The sequence below is a fragment of the Macaca fascicularis genome, chromosome 6 (genome assembly GCF_037993035.2).
Source record: "Macaca fascicularis isolate 582-1 chromosome 6, T2T-MFA8v1.1".
Lineage (NCBI taxonomy): Eukaryota > Metazoa > Chordata > Mammalia > Primates > Cercopithecidae > Macaca > Macaca fascicularis.
The window spans coordinates 74823316-74842093 of record NC_088380.1 but is presented as its reverse complement, the minus strand read 5'-3'; the positions used below and the strand labels follow the sequence as shown (position 1 = coordinate 74842093).

Genomic DNA, 18778 nt, shown 5'->3' with positions numbered 1-18778 from the left:
AGGCACAAGGTACAGTAAAAGTATGGCATCATAATCTTATGGGACCACCAAGGTATATGTAGTCTGTCTTTGACCAAAATGTTCATGGGGCACATGACTATCTGTACCATGTAATATAATGCACAAATACAGGTAGGCTTATGTATGTTGACAATAATTGTTATGTATATAGAATAAACCACATTTTAAAAAAACCCATAAAAATTAATATGCACATCTATATACAAGACATGGAAGGATAAATCCGTAATTGTTGATTTCAGGTGGGTGGGATTTAGAAAGAGCCTAAGGAAGGAGTAAATTAACTTTTAAAAAAGATACCTTTTGTATTTGAGTATTGTTTTATTAAACAAAACACAAAACCAAAATGAAAACTGGGCTTAGAATATAAAGTTCTCATTTTTCAAAGTGAAAGTTTGAAGATACTAGCTAAAGTTGATAACTTAAATAGTGGTAAAAGTAAATAACTTAGAATTATGGCAGCAATCACCAGAAGAAACAATTCTAACAGGGTGACTAGGGATTTGGTGGTAGACTTTTACTTTAAAATAGAACTACGTAGCAGATTCTCCATGATGACTTGGCTTACATGTAGTATGTCCTATGGAAGTAAAATTTTCAAATACCTCCATCACCTTCAGTAATTCGTATTAATAAAGTAAAAGCCAGGTACATAAAACAAGAACCAAGTATATAAACATATACATCGATTGGATCCCCAGGTAAACCAAAAGCAGTTTTTAAAAATATTCCCCACCATACCTTTTAAGACAACTTTTCCGCTACCCTACAGTAGCAAGTAACCACATTCAAATTAGTTAAGCTATAAAAAAGTAAAAGGGGCCATAAGCTTTATTAAAAGGAAATGCAACAGTAATATGTACAGATGGCACATGGTGCCAATTTTATTTGTAAATATATACTCCAACTCAAGTTTACAAGTTACACCTTTGCCACAGCCTTGGCTAAATCTTGAACTAGTGCAGAATTCAGCTGTGGTAGAGTGCTGATCTTAGCATGCTTCGACGTGGCATACTTGTTCTTGACAGTCTGGAAGACAAAAGGATAGCCATTAAAGAGGGGAAAAAATCACAAGATCCAATGATACAGGTATTCATTTAAAACATTAACTCATTAAAAATAAACCAGGCATTTGCAGGCATTAAGTTTGAATTATTAGACTTTTTGACATCTTACAATGCCACTATATTGACTCACCATGTGCTTTGTAAGTCCTTGATTTACCATGACTATATTCTTAGCCAGGTGCTGCATAACCAGAAGAAGAGATTCTTCAGTATATGACAGGTAATGCTGTAGAGTTGGTGTCTAAGACAACAAAAGTTAATGTTAAAAATGCTCAATCGATAATGATTTTCATAAAGTTTCTAGATGTTTGATGTTATTCAGGAGTGGGGAAGGGAAGGGTACTGTATCATTAATTAATATAAGTGAAATGTAAGACAAAGCTAAAGACTCCTCCTTTCCTAGGTGCTCTCATGCTTCTATAGGAACCTCTGCTCAAACACAATTGCACTATTGTAATTGTTGACTTGCCCACCCTAAAACTAGACTCTTCTTCCTTGAGGCCAACTTTGTCATAGTTCTATTCTTTTCTTTCTTTTTTTTTTTTTTGAGATGGAGTCTCACTCCAGGCTGGAGTGCATGGTGTGACCTTGGTTCACTGCGACCTCTGCCTCCCGGGTTCAAGTGATTCTCCTGCCTCAGCCTCCTGAGTAGCTGGGGTTACAGGTTTGCACCACCATGCCTGGCTAATTTTTGTATTTTTAGTAGAGATAGGGTTTCACCACATTGGTCAGACTGGTCTTGAACTTTTGAGCTCGTGATCTGCCCACCTTGGCCTCCCAAAGTGCTGGGATTACAGGTGTTAGCCACCACACCCGGCTGCATAGTTCTATTCTTAACACCTAGGGTAGTGCCTGCCACATAGGAGAGGCATTTGCTGAATCAATGAATATGAATGTACTATTTGTATGTCATTTGACCTTCAAGTTTCTCCTCTAAGGAGTAAAAGTTGCTCTACCTTTCTCAAAGGGAATACAGTTGAAATTAGGCAAAGAAATGGAAACACTTGACTGGTTGCAATGGCTCACGCCTGTAATTCCAACACTTTGGTAAGTGGAAGTGGGTAGATCGCTTGAGCCCAGGGTTTCAAGACCAGCCTGGGTAATATAGGGAGGCGCCATGTCTACAAAAAATATAAAGGTCAGCCTCCAGAGTAGCTGGGACTACAGACATGTGCCTCTCTCTCTCTATATATATATATTTGTGTATATATATGTATTTGTGTGTGTATATATATATATTTGTGTATATATATATATTTGTGTGTGTATATATATATATATTTGTAAAGATGAGACAGTCATGTACATGGTCTCCTGCAACAACCTGAATATATATATATATATATATATATATATATATATATATTTGTAAAGATGAGGATTTGCTACGTTGCCCAGGCTGGTGGGCGACTCTTGTAGTTTATAAGTGTGATGATTGGGTGTTCATGTGAACGTGTGAAATGTGCCACCCTCAAACCTTGTTACAACGTGGGCATATTACCCGTCTGACATGAAAAAAATTTAAAAACTAGCCAGAAACCTTCAGTCCCAGCTACTCTGGAGGCTGAGGTTGCAGTGGGTCAAGACTGCATCACTGCACTCCAGCCCAGGCGACAGAGCGAGACCTTGTCTCAAAAACAAAACCATGTGGAAACATTCTATGACATCTTTTTAAACTATTCCTTCAGTAGATCCCATATTTATGAATCACTTGAATTGCCCTTTAATAACAAAAGTTCTGTATTTAGTCAAACATTCTTTACAATTTAAAAGCTTAGGAGTTCTGTGGGACAGAGCTTACCCATTCACCATTATCCAGAATTTTCAGTGCTAAGCAAAAAGCTCCTGCTGCAATTTGAGAAGGAGGAAAGTGCACCATATCATAGTCCAACATAGTTAGTTCCATCAGGTATTTGGCCAAAGTATGTTGCTCAACATCAACCTGAAACAAAACCTGTGTCACTGAGTTTCTTTCAGAAAATTTTCATTTGGCACTAACCTGCATGCCCATATGTATCTTTTAACTACAAATGTTTGTCTACAAACTCTCAAATGCCCACGGAAAGCCCTAATATTAACATGCAGCCTGACTAAAAATAAAGAACAACTTTCTCTCTTCCCCATGTAGTTAGGTATAATATAAGGTCAGTTGAATTCGACTTGCTTGGTCAGCAGCAGTGTTCCCTAATGTACCCATACCGAAAGGTTTCTTAAGAAACCTGTACCTCTCCAATCTTAGATGCTCTCCGAAGGAAGTGCAAAGGTAGAGGCCGACCCAGACCAAAGTTTAAAGCTCTTAGAATCTTCATTTCCATCTGTCTGATTTGGTGCTTAGTGTAAGTATTGTCAGTCACAAAAGCAAAGTCACCAATTTCTGGAGGGTACATTTCTTCATATTTGCTTGCAATGAACATGGCAGTGACACCAACCAGCTGCAGCATCTTCTTGGGCACACAATTATTCTGCAATGGGAATTTCAACACAATGAATAACATGTTTGAAAAGGAGACACAGAGCTATGATGGAGAGGTAGAAAGACATTCTCCCATTGCAAAATCTTAAATTAATGATACCATATCCCCCAAGAAAGATTTTAGCTGAAAAAGTCAGTTTCTTTCTTTCTTTTTTTTTTTTTGAGATGGAGTCTCACTCTGTCGCCCAGGCTGGAGTGCAATGGCGCGATCTCAGCTCACTGCAACCTCCGCCTCCTGTAGCTGGGACGACAGGCGCCCGCCACCACACCCAGCTAAATTTTTGTATTTTTAGTAGAGACGGGGTTTTACTGTGTTAGCCAAGATGGTCTCGATCTCCTAACCTCGTGATCCACCCGCCCGCTGGGATTGCAGGCATGAGCCGCCACACCCGGCCCAGCCCAAAAACGTCAGCTTCTTATGACTCGGCTAGAATCCTGGAAGGGAAAACTTACTGAAATGCTTACCTGCATGAACCGATCAATAATGGAGACAGTCATGTACATGGTCTCCTGCAACAACCTGAATTTCATTTGAACCTGTACTAGCCAGTCAATTAGAATGGCTCTCATGTTTCCAGTGACTTCCCGACCCAGTAGGTATTTTGGTCTGACTGCTTGCTCTTCCTGCAAAAGAAAATGCCGATTATTCTTAGAAACATGACTCCATGTGACACATTTATGTCCAGAAAGATCAGTTAGTTCCTACAGTAAGTAGCACTGGGGCATTTAGAATCTCTATCAGTTCCTTTTTTTTTTGAGACGGAGTCCCGCTCTGTCGCCCAGGCTGGAGTGCAGTGGCGCGATCTCGGCTCACTGCAAGCTCCGCCTCCCGGGTTCATGCCATTCTCCTGCCTCAGCCTCCCGAGTAGTTGGAACTACAGGCGTCCGCCACCACGCCCGGCTAATTTTTTTTTGTATTTTAGTAGAGACGGGGTTTCACTGTGTTAGCCAGGATGGTCTCGATCTCCTGACCTCGTGATCCACCTGTCTTGGCCTCCCAAAGTGCTGGGATTACAGGCGTGAGCCACTGTGCCCAGCCTTTGTATCAGTTCTTAATTCAATTATTCATATGGTAACCACAAACAACACCATCACCAAGAAAGAAAGCAAACATTAAGGCTGGCGTGGTGGCTCATGCCTGTAATCCCAGCACTTTGGGAGGCTGAGATGGGCAGATTGCTTGAGGCCAGGAGTTCGAGACCAGCCTGGCCAACATGGCAAAACCTCTCTTTACTAAAAATACAAAAATTAGCTGGGCATGGTTGCGCACACCTGTAGTCCCAGCTGCTCAGGAGGCTGAGGCAGGAGAATTGCTTGAACCCAGGAGGTGGAGGTTGCAGGTAGCCGAGATTGCACCACTGCTCTCCAGCCTGGGTGACAGAGAGAGACTGTTCCCCCTTCACCCCCCCGCCAAAAAAGGGCAAACATTAGATAGGACAGTGTGACAGCTTTTTTATATTGTCAGGTCTTACGATATTCAATTCACCACAACTCTTGCTAGTCCACTCCCTTCCAAATAAAGATACTATACTATCATCTCAGATCTTTTCACTTGAGCCTCTAAAGTTAGAACCTGAGCTTTACGTAGAGAAAATATCAAACTCCCAGGGCAGCTGGAACCCATGTACTACAACACTCCTGCCTGCTCCAGGGTTAAAGCCCAACAGCAACATAGCTAAGAACTGTGGGGGACAAGAGTGACTTTATTTTAAATGCTAATCCAATGTGCCTTCTGCCTATTCACTTTAAGTTTGGCCTCTCCTCCAAAACAGCCCTTCATACTATTGTATACATTATAGGCTATGATGTCTGTAGCATTCTCTCAGCCACCCGCACATTGATTCTAGAGCACGTATACTTTCCCCAAGAAAATGTATACATACTCAAGCCGTGGGTATGAGGGGTTACAGTGCAGAGATCTACATCTTACAGCCATCAAAGACCAGACTTATGTCTGTAAATTCCCCCTCATCAGTCACCCAATACCAGCAAACTCCATTTATCTGCCTCATTCCTTGGTTTCTCAGCTCCTCTGACATTTGGGGGGTTGCTTTGCATATATGGCCGCCTTGCACAGAACAAGAACGAAGCATCAAGAAACAGCACATTTACAGGCTGGGCACGGTGGCTCATGCCTGTAATCCCAGCACTTTGGGAGGCCAAGGTGGGTGGATCATGACGTTAGGAGATCGAGACCATCCTGGCTAACATGGTGAAACCCTGTCTCTACTAAAAATACAAAAAATTAGCCAGGCATGGTGGCACGTGCCTGTAGTCCCAGCTACTCAGGAGGCTGAGGCAGGAGAATGACGTGAACCTGGGAGCCGGAGCTTGCAGTGAGCCACGGCACACCCCCTGGGTGACACAGCGAGACTGTCTCAAAAAAAAAAGGTATCCTCCAAAGTTAGAACACAACTTTAAAAAGCCCTAAAAAGATGGCAGAAGAAACTCAAAGCAGAAGGCTACTCCTGGCATAGAAGTCTTGCAGAAGAATCCTATAGAAAAAGGAGAGGCCCCAAAGGAGCAGGCAAGAGATGTCAGTGATGACATTAAGACGATGCATTAAAAACAACTGGGGGCTGGGCACGACTGCTCATGCCTGTAATCCCAGCACTTTGGGAGGCCGGGTGGGTGGATCATCTAAGGAGTTTGAGACCAGCCTGGCCGATATGGTGACCTCATTTCTACTAAAAGTACAAAAATTAGCTGGGTGTTGTGGTGGGCACCTGTAATCCCAGCTGCTCAGGAGGCTGAGGCATGAGAATCACTTGACCCGAGAGGCAGAGGTTGCAGTGAGCCGAGATTGCACCACTGCACTCCAGCCTGGGCAACAGAGCAAGACCCTGTCTCAAAAAACCAAAACCAAATAAAAATACAAAAAATTAGCCAGGCATGGTGGTGTGTGCCTGCAATCCCAACTACTCGGCAGACTAAGGCAGGAGAATTACTTGCTTGAACCCAGGAGGCAGATTGCAGTGAGCTGAGACGGCACCATTGCCCTCTAGCCTGGGCGACAGTGTGAGACTCCCTCTAAAAAAAAAAAAAAAAAACACACACACACACACACACACACACCAAAAAACTAGGTAAATGTGATAACGGTATAGTTGACGCTACTATGTTTATGCTGCCATATAGAATACTTGTGTTTGTAGGAAAAGGGCAAATGCCATTAAGAGAAAGTTTCAAAAGTGGGATCAAATTGAAGTGAACCAAAAAGTAGCTTTTGAGTGTACTCCTTTTGGGCACAAATAATTTCACCAACAACTGGACGCACATCAGCCACACTAACACAAAATGCCTTGTGTTAGGGGTGGCTGTAGTCTTTGAGTATATTCTACATTCTCATCCACTTGCTGACCCATTATTACCTAAAATGCAGAGTTTGGGACTTAACCATTCCAAATACGGTGGAGATTGCATATATACATATCAAATTCAATCTGTGGACTTTCCTTCAGAAAGACCGATAGTAGTATCCACCCTGACTTCGAACTTTCCTGCACAAAGTGGCAAATAGACTCCATTGATTTAGTGACTTTTTATTTTAGGTATTCCATGAAGGAGAATTTGAAAGTGCGATCTCTTAAGAAATGCTGCCCAAGTCCTGCTTGAATTATTATGAACTATTGATAGAAAAGACTTTCATAAAGTTAGATGCAGTTTAGAAAAAAAACTAATGATAATACTGACCTCAAGTTGTCTCAGATAAGCATAAATATCTTTCACATATTCACTACAAAGGTTTGGATCGGCTCCATCTTCTGCATCCACATCATTTACTGCAAGAATTACATCAGAGAAAGCCTGACACAGGTCTTCTTCTGCAGGGGCACATCCAGATGTTTCCATTGGGCTTGGAGAGGGAGTATCGACCTTAAAACAAAGAGATCTCTTGAAACAAGAGCAAATAGGAGTAAGCACTATAGTTTGGGCTTGAAGGTCAGGTTATTGGTACCAACTCAAGATAGTGTTCTCCTGAATCAACATACAATTCATTTCCTTAAAGGAAAAGTATCTTTTCATACTTATTCCATTTCTTTTTAGGAAGTGATTAACATCCAAAGTGATCATTTGGGTTGGGCGTGGTGGCTCACGCCTTTAATCTCAGCACTTTGAGAGGCTGAGGTTGAGGCCAGGAGATCAAGACAAGCCTTGGCAATATAGCAAGACCCTGTCTTTGTTAAAAAAGAAAGTGATCATTTAATTACTCAATTAAAAAGAATGAGGTCGGGCATGGTGGCTCAAGCCTGTAATCGCAGTTCTTTGGGTGGCTGAGGTGGGAGGATCCTTTGAGACCATGAGTTCGAGACCAGCCTGGGCAATATAGCAATAACTCATCTCTACAAAAAATTAGCTGGGCATGAAGGCAACTGCCTATAATCCTAGCTACTCAGGAGGCCAAGGTAGGAGGATCACTTGAGCCCAGCAGTTTGAGGATACAGTGAGCTATGATTGCGCCATTCTGCTCCAGCCTGGGCAAAAAAAAAAGAGTGAAATGCCAACTCAGAGTGAGTCAGTTTAAAGTTGGAAGCAAATAAATTCACATTCTAGACTTTCCTGCAAAGGAAACTGAGAAGTAATTAATCTTTATCAGCAACATGTGAAGTTAATCCAAATAAAGGACAGTTCAGTCTTTAGTCTTTATTTCAAAATATAAACTGCTTCTCACTACTCAAAATAACATAAATTCTATCCTGACTACTAAGGATTAACTTCATTACCATTAACCACTTCCTTCAAGCTCCCTTTATCCCATTGTTCAAACATTTATTGAGCCCCTTCTTCAAGTCAAACTCTACAAGGCATTGACTTCATGGCATCCTCAAGGGACTCTGAATTTAGTAGACAAAGTAAAGAAATAAGGTCGGGCGCGGTGGCTCACACTTGTAATCCCAGCACTTTGGGAGGCCCAGGTTGGCGGATCATGAGGTCAGGAGTTTGAGACCAGCCTGGCCAACCTGGTGAAACTCCCTCTCTACTAAAAATAGAAAAAAAAAAAAAAAATTAGCTGGGTGTGGTGGCGGGTGCCTGTAATCCCAACTACTCAGGAGGCTGAGGCAAGAGAACTGCTTGAATCCAGGAGGCGGAGGTTGCAATGAGCCAAGATCACGCCACTGCACTCCAGCCTAGGTGACACAGCAAGACTCCGTCTCGGGAAAAAATAAATAAATAAGTAAAAATAAGACTGAGACTGGGCATGGTGGCTCATGTCTGTAATCCTAGCACTTTGGGAGACTGAGACAGGTGGATCACGAGATCAGGAGTTCGAGACCAGCTTGGCCAACATAGTGAAACCCCGTCTCTACTAAAAATAGAAAAATTAGCCAGGCATGGTGGCACGTGCCTGTAGTCCCAGCTACTTGGGAGGCTGAAGCAGGAGAATCGCTTGAACTCAGGAGGCAGAGGTTGCGGTGAGCTGAGATGGCATCACTGCACTCCAGCCTGGGCAACAGAATGAGACTGTCTCAAAACAAACAAAAAGACTGATTCTAGGAACAGGGGTGGAGATGGGAGAAGTTCAGGAAAGCTTCAGGAGTTGGTGCTTGAGCTGTTTTCAAGGATGAAAAGGTTATTAGCTAAATGAAAGGGTAGGGAAGGCATTCTTACTAAGTGGGAAAGCAAAGGTAAGAATCGGTATGGACCTTTCAAGAAAGCATCATGTAGTTTGATATGCCCAAAGACCATGCTGGCTACATGTTTCATGTGCTATGCCCAGAAATTCAACACTAAAGCAATAGTTTTCAATGTCTTATCCTTAGATATAAGAAGCTTAACTGGCTGGGCGCGGTGGCTCACGCCTGTAATCCCAGCACTTTGGGAGGCCGAGGTAGGCAGATCACGAGGTCAGGAGTTCAAGACCAGCCTGGCCAACATGGTGAAACCTCATCTATACTAAAAATATGAAAATTAGCTGGGTGTGGTGTTGTGCGCCTGTAATCCCAGCTACTAGGGAGGCTGAGGCAGGAAAATTGCTTGAACCTGGGAGGCAGAGGTTGCAGTGAGCCGAGATCACACCACTGCACTCCAGCCTGGGCAACAGAGCCAGACTCTGTCTCAAAAACTTTTTTTTCAGGGCCGGGCGCGGTGGCTCAAGCCTGTAATCCCAGCACTTTGGGAGGCCGAGACCGGCGGATCACGAGGTCAGGAGTTCGAGACCATCCTGGCTAACACGGTGAAACCCTGTCTCTACTAAAAAATACAAGAAACTAGCCGGGCGAGGTGGCGGGCGCCTGTAGTCCCGGCTACTCGGGAGGCTGAGGCAGGAGAATGGCGTAAAAACCCGGGAGGCAGAGCTTGCAGTGAGCTGAGATCCGGCCACTGCACTCCAGCCTGGGCGACACAGCTGAGACTCCGTCTCAAAAAAAAAGAAAAAAAAAAAAAAAAAAAATTTTTTTTTCAGATAATTTTCCCAACTGGTTTTAATTAAGTTTAAAAAACTGAGCTTCAGAATGCAGTTCATTGCAGTTTCATCAAAGCAGCCTCCTCTACATGACCTACTTTTCCTTCACAGGGAGGTCTATCATAGGATACATTTACATACCTTTTATTTAATAAAAAGTTACTGGTTTTGAGGCTAAGTGTTAATTCATCTTTTTTTTTTCTTTTTTTTTTGAGACGGAGTCTGCTCTGTCGCCCAGGCTGGAGTGCAGTGGAGCGATCTCGGCTCACTGCAAGCTCCGCCCCCCGGGTTCACGCCATTCTCCTGCCTCAGCCTCCCGAGTAGCTGGGACTACAGGCGCCCGCCACCACGCCCCGCTAATTTTTGTATTTTTTTTTTAGTAGAGACGGGGTTTCACGGTGTTAGCCAGGATGGTCTCGATCTCCTGACCTTGTGATCCGCCCGCCTCGGCCTCCCAAAGTGCTGGGATTACAGGCTTGAGCCACCGCGCCCGGCCATTAATTCATCTTCTTAACCACTCCCTGAAAAGTTGCATTCTTCCTGTTTTACTCCTTTGCATTTTCCAGTGTTACAGGTTTATTATTTAGTAGCCATATTAGGCAGTAAAAAATTTCAAGAGAACATTCTGTTTACTCCGATAAATTCTGCAGAGGTGGCTTGTACTTGGACAACAAAGCCTTTGGCTCAGGCAGGTACTACTTAATATCATTAACGAAGGAATATAAGACAGTTAACAATTAAAAGCATAGATTCTGAAGCCAGACAGCCTGAGCTTAAATCTCATATGGGCCACTTACCTGTGTGACCCTGACAAAACCTCTCTAAAGCCATGATTTAAATAGCAGAGGTGACAATACCTACCTCAGAGTACCTGTAAAGATTATGTGAGTTAATGCATGTAGAATGTTGGGCAGAGATTGCCTCATGCTAAGCACTCAATAAATGGTATTAATTTGAATGCTCTTGCAGTGAAATAAGGGACAAGAAATAATCAACAGACTCTACAATGGTAAGAATAAGTTTACCAAAATAGGCTCAGGCGAAAGTTTTTCTTCTTTAACAGGCTCAGGTTCTGGCTCAGGTTCTGGCTGTGGCACTGGCTCAGACACTGGCACTGGCACCAGCATAGGTACCTTTTCAAGAGGTTTTGGTAGTTTTTTATCAATAACTTTTCCAGTAGCTGAAGGTTTTACTTCCTGTAGATGAAACAGAGAGAATGAAATGTTTCTGCATCAAAGGCCACAGTTGTAAGGCCAGCTCTGACAGAAGTTAGGTTGGGAAGACAGTTACCTTCTTCATAGGCATTTTGGCCTGCAGTTGTTCACTGACTTTGTTACCAATGTCCCCAAGAGCTGTTCTTGGCCTCAATCCGGGCTTGGAGGTTGCAGCAGGGGCCGTAGGAACGCGCTTTGCGCCTGCCATGCTGATCTTCGCCTTATTTTCAGCATTAATTTTCGAGTTCTGAAAGAAGCAAAGACCACTTTAAGAGCTGGTCCACGGAGGCTCGAGTAAGTCAAGGGTTAATTAAGGTGGGGCACAAGAGAAGTTCCCAGAAGGAAAGCCGAGTAAAAATGGGTTCCGAGGGAAAACGTGGGTCCCAGAGTCTACTCTGCGGCCGTGACAAGTCAGTTTCCGCCGACAACCTCTACATTTACCAATTGAGGGATTCCCTGATTAGTCCTGCCCAGCCCTAAAATACCGAGAATTTACGTTTGAAAGGAAACCGAAAAAGCCTCCAATTGCAGACACCTTCTCTCTGGGAAGGGGGTTACAGAGCTGCTGGCGGGCCCACTCAGGGACCCTCTATCACTTTTTCAAAAGGTTCCCAGTCGACTTTCCATCTCCCCCAAACATTTATCCAATATCGGTCCAGTTCTCTTTCTCACCTTCCTCCCTCCATCCATCGTCCCCCACACTCCCCCACCAGGCCTGGGCCCACCTCGACGCTCTCTTGGTGACTTCCCTCCCACCTTCCTCCCCAAATCGTTCCTGCGGCCCTCTCCCGCTCGGGGGGCTCCCGCAGGCGAGGCAGAGCGAGCAGGCTGCAGCGAAGAAGGCCGCGTCAGTTCGCAGTCCGTAGCGGCTCACCCTGGTGACTCGGAGCGCCATGGCTTCCTCTTCACCAGGCAGCAGCTCAGCGGGGAGAAGCAGAACACCAGAGCCCCGACCAGCCGAGGACCTGCACCCAGCAGAGACCAACAGCCGTTCCTCCGCAGCACGCCGGGAAGAGCAGGCCCAGCCTCAGGTTTAAACCCCGCACTGCTCCCTCCTTATTGGCCTGTTCGTGGCACTCACTCCCTTCCCATTGGCGGCTGCCTGTCCCGGAGAATGCGTTTCCAGGGCGATCCCGCGAAGGCGTTCGAGAGGGGCGGGGCCAGAGTGAGGCTAGGTCGGAAGGCGTGGCCAGGCTCTCCTGTGGTCTGCCTCCGCGCCTGCGCTCTGGGGCAGCTGCCGCGGCCACCTGGAGAGCCGAGCAGCGCGAGCACCGCCCACCTGGAAAGGTGAGCCGGGCAAGAGTGTGCGCTGCCAATATCAGCTCAGGAAAGGCCTGGTGACCTTTGGAAGGTGACAGTGGCGCGGCCACAGTCTCAGAAGTGTCAAAAGTAGTTTTGGATCTAGTCCAAATTATTGTACACTTTCCATTTCTACGGTAGCAGCAATAATATAGTTCATGAAAGGCTTTGATATACGTTCTTTCATTTGATCGTTGCAACAACTCTCTGGGGTGGAGGAACTGAAGCTCAGCGCCTTAGATGACTTTGCCAGGATCACACATTAGCAACGGGGGAACAGAATTTAGGGGTTTTTTTTTGAGGGGGAGGGAGGGGGCGTATTCGTGTTTTCACAATACTGATTGTCCCTTAACAATATTACTTGATTACTTCAAGATTGGCCAGTTTCCCAAGGCCAATTGTTTTGTGTGTTTTAGCTTCCTATTTGGAAATAATTTCATACTTGCACCAGTTGCCAACAAAAATCTTGTAAGGAACATTTCTGTACCCTTTACCCAGATTCAACTATCCTTAACATGTATTTGCCTCTCATGGGAAGATCAAGAAAAACTAAACAAAAAGACATTTTACACCATTTGCTTTGTTATTTGCTCAATCTCTCTCGGGATCCAAAGAAAAATAAGAGGGTTCTTTTTGCCTTCTACTCCTCAAAACACACCAGGAGCTCAACAATTGGAGGGGAGGCTGAAGGACAAAAACATTGATACCTCATAGAGCAACGGTATAAGAGCCAATAGAGACTGCTGGCCCTGGAAGTCAAGGATCCGAAAGAAGGCGCCCAATCATTTGGTTTCATTCGATCGTTATTCAGTCTTCTATCATCATAGTTCTACCCTCCTACTCGGATGCCTACCGTGGGGCCCTTACCATTGCTCTCCTCTGCCTGGAATGCCCGCCTCTTGTTGCACTCAAGCCCCTGTTCTATTCAGGTAATTCCCATTCATCTTTCAGTTCTGTGTTCAGCATCCATCCTCAGTCTTTCTGGGTTTGATCAATCCTGCCTCGCCCCATGCAAGGGCGAGAGGCAAGGGGTGAGGCAGGATTACTTATCCTCTGTGTTCCAGTTAAAAAAATTTTTTTTTACTTTTTTTTTTTTTTTTTTTTTTTTTTTGAGACGGAGCCTGTATCTGTCGCCCAGGCTGGAGTGCAGTGGTGCGATCTCGACTCACTGCAACCTCCGCCTCCTGGGTTCACTCCATTCTCCTGCCTAGTGGCTGGGACTACAGGCGCCTGCCACAACGCCCGGCTAATTTTTTGTGTTTTTGGTAGAGACAGGGTTTCACCGGGTTAGCCAGGATGGTCTCGATCTCCTGATCTCGTGATCCGCCTGCCTCGGCCTCCCAAAGTGCTGGGATTACAGGCATGAGCCACTGCGCCCGGCCGAGTGGACATAAGGTTTAAACTCATTTGGGTGAATACCAAGGAGCAAGACTGTTGGATCATATAGTAAGAGTATGGTTACTTTTGTAAGAAACCGCCAAACTGTCTTCCAAAGCTGCTGTACCATTTTGCATTTCCATCAGCAATCCTCACAAGCATTTGGTGTTGTCAGTTTTTAAAAAAAATTGTAGCCATCCTAATAGGTATGTAGTGGTAACTCATTGTATTTTGATTTGCAATTCTCTAATGACATATGATGTTGAGTATCTTTTTCTGTGATTATCATCTGTATAACTTCTTTGGTGAGGTATCTGTTCAGGTATTTTGCCCAGTTTTTGTTTTGTTTTGTTTTCTGAGATAGGGTCTCACTCTGTTACCCAGGCTGGAATGCACTGGTGTGATCATAGCTCACTGTAACCTCAAACTCCTGAGCTCAGGCAATTCTGCCTCAGCTTCCCAAGTAGCTAGAACTATAGGTGTGAGCCACCATGCCCAGCTAATTTTTTTATTTTTTATTTTTTGTAGAGATGGGTTCTCACTATGTTTCCAAGGCTCATCTCAAACTATTGGTCTCACAAAGCACTGGGAATATATATATATACATGTATATATGTGTCTATATATATGTATATATGTGTGTGTGTGCATGTGTGTGTATGTATATATACACATTTTTTTTTTTTTTTGAAATGGAGTCTCGCTCTGTTGCCCAGGCTAGAGTGCAGTGGCTCGATCTCGGCTCACTGCAACCTCTGCCTCCCAGGTTCAAGTGATTCTCCTGCCTCAGCCTCCCAAGTAAGTGGGACTGTAGGTGCCCGTCACCACACCTGGCTAATTTTTGTATTTTTAGTAGAGACAGGGTTTCACCATATTGGCCAGGCTGGTCTCGAACTCCTGACCTTGTGATCTACCCGCCTTGGCCTCCCAAAGTGCTGGGATTACAGGCGTGAGCCACCACGCCCGGCTGCACTGGGAATATTAAAGGCATGAGCCACCTCTCCCAGCCTTTGCCCAGTTTTATTTTTGTTTTGAGACAGGGTCTTTATTACCCAGCCAGGGTGCAGGGGCACAAACATGGCTTACTGCAATCTTAACCTCTGGGTTCACTAGAGCCACTGCACCTGGCCTCAGACTAATATTCTTCTTTTTATTTATTTTTTTTGTTTGTTTTTTCTTTTTTTCTTCTTTTGTTGTTTTTATTTTTTGGGGGGGGGGTACTAATATTCTTAATGGTACATTTTGTCATGTTTATTTTTAATTTTTATGCATACATAATGGTTGTATATATTTATGGGGTACATGTTATATTTTGATACAAGCATGCAATGTGTAATGATCAAATCAGAGTAATTGGGATATTTATCTCCTCAAACATTTATCATTTATTTGTGTTGGAAACATTCCAACTCCACTCTTCTAGTTATTCTGAAATATACAGACTGGGTGCGGTGGTTCATGCCTGTAATCCCAGCACTTTGGGAGGCCAAAGCAGGAGTATCATTTGAGCCCAGGGGTCCAAGATCAGCCTGGGCAACCTGGCAAACCCCATCTCTACAAAAAATACAAAAATTAGCTGGGATTGGTGGTGTGTACCTGTAATCCTAGTTACTCAGGAGGCTGAGGTGCGAGGATTGCTTGAGTCTAGGAGGTTGAGGCTGCAGTAAGCTGAGATCATACCACTGCACTCCAACCAGGGTGACAGAGCAAGACCTTGTCTCAAAAAAAAAAAAATTAAAGAAAGGCCGAGCGTGGTGGCTCATGCCTTTAATCCCAGCACTTTGGGAGGCCAAGGTGGGAGGATTGCTTGAGTTCAGGAGTTTGAGACCAGCCTGGCCAACATGGTGAAACCCCATCTCTACAAAATACACAAAAATTAGCCAGGCATGGTGGCACAAACCTGTAATTCCTGTTACTCAGGAGGCTGAGGCAGGAGAATCGCTTGAACCTGGGAGGCAGAGGTTGCAGTGATTCGAGATTGCGCCACTGCACTCCAGCCTGGGTGACAGAGCAGACTCTGTCTCAAAAAAAAAAGAAAAAAAAAAAAAAGGAAATATATACAATAAATTATTGTTAATTATAGTCACCCTAGGCCAGATCTAGGCTACCGAACTCTAGATCTTATTCCTTCTAATTGTATTTTTGTGCCCATTCACTGTGATCTTTTTTTAAAAAAGGTTTTAAATTTTTGGCCGGGCGCGGTGGCTCAAGCCTGTAATCCCAGCACTTTGGGAGGCCGAGACGGGCGGATCACGAGGTCAGGAGATCGAGACCATCCTGGCTAACACAGTGAAACCCCGTCTCTACTAAAAAATACAAAAAACTAGCTGAGCGAGGTGGCGGGCGCCTGTAGTCCCAGCTAGTCGGGAGGCTGAGGCAGGAGAATGGCATGAACCCGGGAGGCGGAGCTTGCAGTGAGCTGAGATCTGGCCCCTGCACTTCAGCCTGGGTGACAGTGCGAGACTCCGTCTCAAAAATAAATAAATAAATAAATAAATAAAAGTTTTAAATTTTTTTTATTATACTTCAAGTTCTAGGGTACATGTGCATAATGTGTAGGTTTGTTACATAGGTATACATGTGCTATGTTGGTTTGCTACACCCATCAACTTGTCATTTACATTAGGTATTTTTCCTAATGCTATCCTTCCTCCAGCCTGCTACCCCTCCAACAGGCCCGGGTGTGTGATGTTCCCCTCCCTGTGTCCATGTGTTCTCATTGTTCAGTTCCCGCCTATGAGTGAGACTGTGCAGTGTTTGGTTTTCTGTTCTTATGACAGTTTGCTGAGAATGATGGTTTACAGCTTCATCCATGTCCCTGCAAAGGACATGAACTCATCCTTTTTTATGGCTGCATAATATTCCATGGTGAGTTTCACGATTGCTGCCCAGACTGGAGTGCGATGGCAAGCGATTCTCCTGCCTCAGCCTCCCAACTAGCTGGGATTACAGCCATGTGCCACCACGCCTGGCTAGTTTTGTGGTTTTTTTAGAGACAGGGTTTCTCCATGTTGGTCAGGCTGGTCTCGAACTCCTGACCTCAGGTGATCTGCCCGCCTAGGCCTCCCAAAGTGCTGGGATTATAGGCGTGAGCCACTGCGCCCAGTGCCACGTTTTCTTAATCCAGTCTGTCATTGGTGGACATTTGGGTTAGTTCCAAGTCTTTGCTATTGTGAATTCACTGTGATCTTTATTTCTGTTCTGACAAGTCTTTTTGATAGTCCTTTCCTCAAATTCAGGCTGTATGTTTGGAATTATGAAATAATTAAGATGACTTTTACACCCTTTAAATGCCTTAGGGGTTTCCTGGGTTTCCATTGTATTTCAAGGAAACTACAAAGATTTGCTACTTCATCTTATAAAAGAAGAGATAATAAGGCCGGGCGCGGTGGCTCAAGCCTGTAATCCCAGCACTTTGGGAGGCCGAGACGGGCGGATCACAAGGTCAGGAGATCGAGACCATCCTGGCGAACACGGTGAAACCCCGTCTCTACTAAAATACAAAAAAAATTAGCCGGGCGAGGTGGCGGGCGCCTGTACTCCCAGCTACTCGGGAGGCTGAGGCAGGAGAATGGCGTGAACCCGGGAGGCAGGGCTTGCAGTGAGCTGAGATCTGGCCACTGCACTCCAGCCTGGGCAACAGAGCTAGACTCCGTCTCAAAAAAAAAAAAAAAAAAAAAGAAGAGATAATAAAAATAATTAAATGTGCTTGGCATTTTCTAGATTTTAACTAATCCAAAACTTTTGTCAGAGCTATTTTATCTGCCAAACCTAGAATATTTTTTTAAATGGACAATTCAAAAGCTCTATTTTGTTTTTCTCTTTTATTTATTTATTTATTTATTTTTTATAGAGATGGGGGTTCACTATATTGACCAGTCTGGTCTTGAACTCCTGGCCTCAAGTGATCCTCCCATTTTGGCCTACCAAAATGCTGGAGATTACGGGCATGAGCCACCACACCCAGCTCTATTTTGCTATTTTTTTAGTGAAAATATACTTTAAGTTTGAGAGACATATTTATATTCATTTATAAAAGTTGACACATTAACTATAGGTCAGGCGTGGTGGCTCAGGCCTGTAACCTCAGCACTTTGGGAGGCCGAGGTGGGCGGATCACCTGAGGTCAGGAGTTCGAAACCAGCCTGGCCAACATGGCAAGACCCTATCTACTAAAAATACAAAAAAATTAGCCTAGCGTTGTGGTGCACGCCTGTAGTTCCAGCTACTCAGGAGACAGAGGTTGTCCAGTGAGTTGAGATTGCGCCACTGCACTCCAGCCTGGGCGACAAAGGCAGGATCAGTATCAAAAAAAAAAAAAAAAAAAAAGCGGACACATTAAACTATCCATTTTTTTTCCCCATCTCCTTGGTAAAAGGACTATCCGCAGGGGGCCAGGTGGCCCCAGTTATACGCAAGCATGTGCTCTGGCGCTGCTGCAGCCTGACCCCAGGCGCCACGCGGAGGCGCGGTGGTGTACAAAGGCAGCGTGTTTTTGGTTTTTTTTTTGAGACAGAGTTTCGCTCTGTCACCCAGGCAGGAGTGCAGTGGCATGATCTTGGCTCACGGCAATCTCCACTTCCCGGGTTCAAGTGATTCTCCTGTCTCAGCCTCCAGAGTAGCTGGGATTACAGGCACACACACCGCGCCTAGCTAATTTTTGTATTTTTAGTAGAGACGGGGTTTCACCATGTTGGCCAGGATGGTCTCGATCTCTTGACCTCGTGATCCACCTGCCTCGGCCTCCCAAAGTGCTGGGATTACAGGTGGGAGCCACTGTGCCCGGTCAGTAATGTTACTATTAATGTAGGTCTTGACGAGAAGAAGGAATGAGGCCTCTGGAAGTGGTTTATATGCCATTTTGGGAATTTAATAATGTTGCTAGTCTCTCAGATGACCTAATGTTCTGTCAACCCTATGCCTT

General features: G+C 44.6%; 1 protein-coding gene and 2 non-coding genes across 3 annotated transcripts; 1 reads left to right on the top strand and 2 right to left on the bottom strand.

The window, feature by feature from the left end:
• Positions 1-322: 322 nt before the first annotated feature.
• On the bottom strand, positions 323-12186 carry CCNB1 (cyclin B1). The gene is made up of 9 exons (XM_045393802.3): positions 12053-12186; positions 11255-11425; positions 10990-11160; positions 7255-7437; positions 4027-4185; positions 3314-3550; positions 2890-3030; positions 1219-1329; positions 323-1050 (listed from the first exon to the last, which is right to left on the bottom strand). The coding sequence occupies exons 1-9, from the start codon at positions 12071-12073 to the stop codon at positions 943-945; spliced, it is 1302 nt and encodes a 433-aa protein (XP_045249737.1). The 5' UTR covers positions 12074-12186; the 3' UTR covers positions 323-942.
• On the top strand, positions 2498-2599 carry LOC123574294 (small nucleolar RNA U13). Its single transcript, XR_006699177.1, has one exon. It is a non-coding gene; the product is annotated as a small nucleolar RNA U13 (small nucleolar RNA).
• A 6028-nt stretch (positions 12187-18214) lies between the features above and the next one.
• LOC123574284 (small nucleolar RNA SNORA76) lies at positions 18215-18345 on the bottom strand. The gene has a single exon (XR_006699168.2). It is a non-coding gene; the product is annotated as a small nucleolar RNA SNORA76 (small nucleolar RNA).
• Positions 18346-18778: the final 433 nt, after the last annotated feature.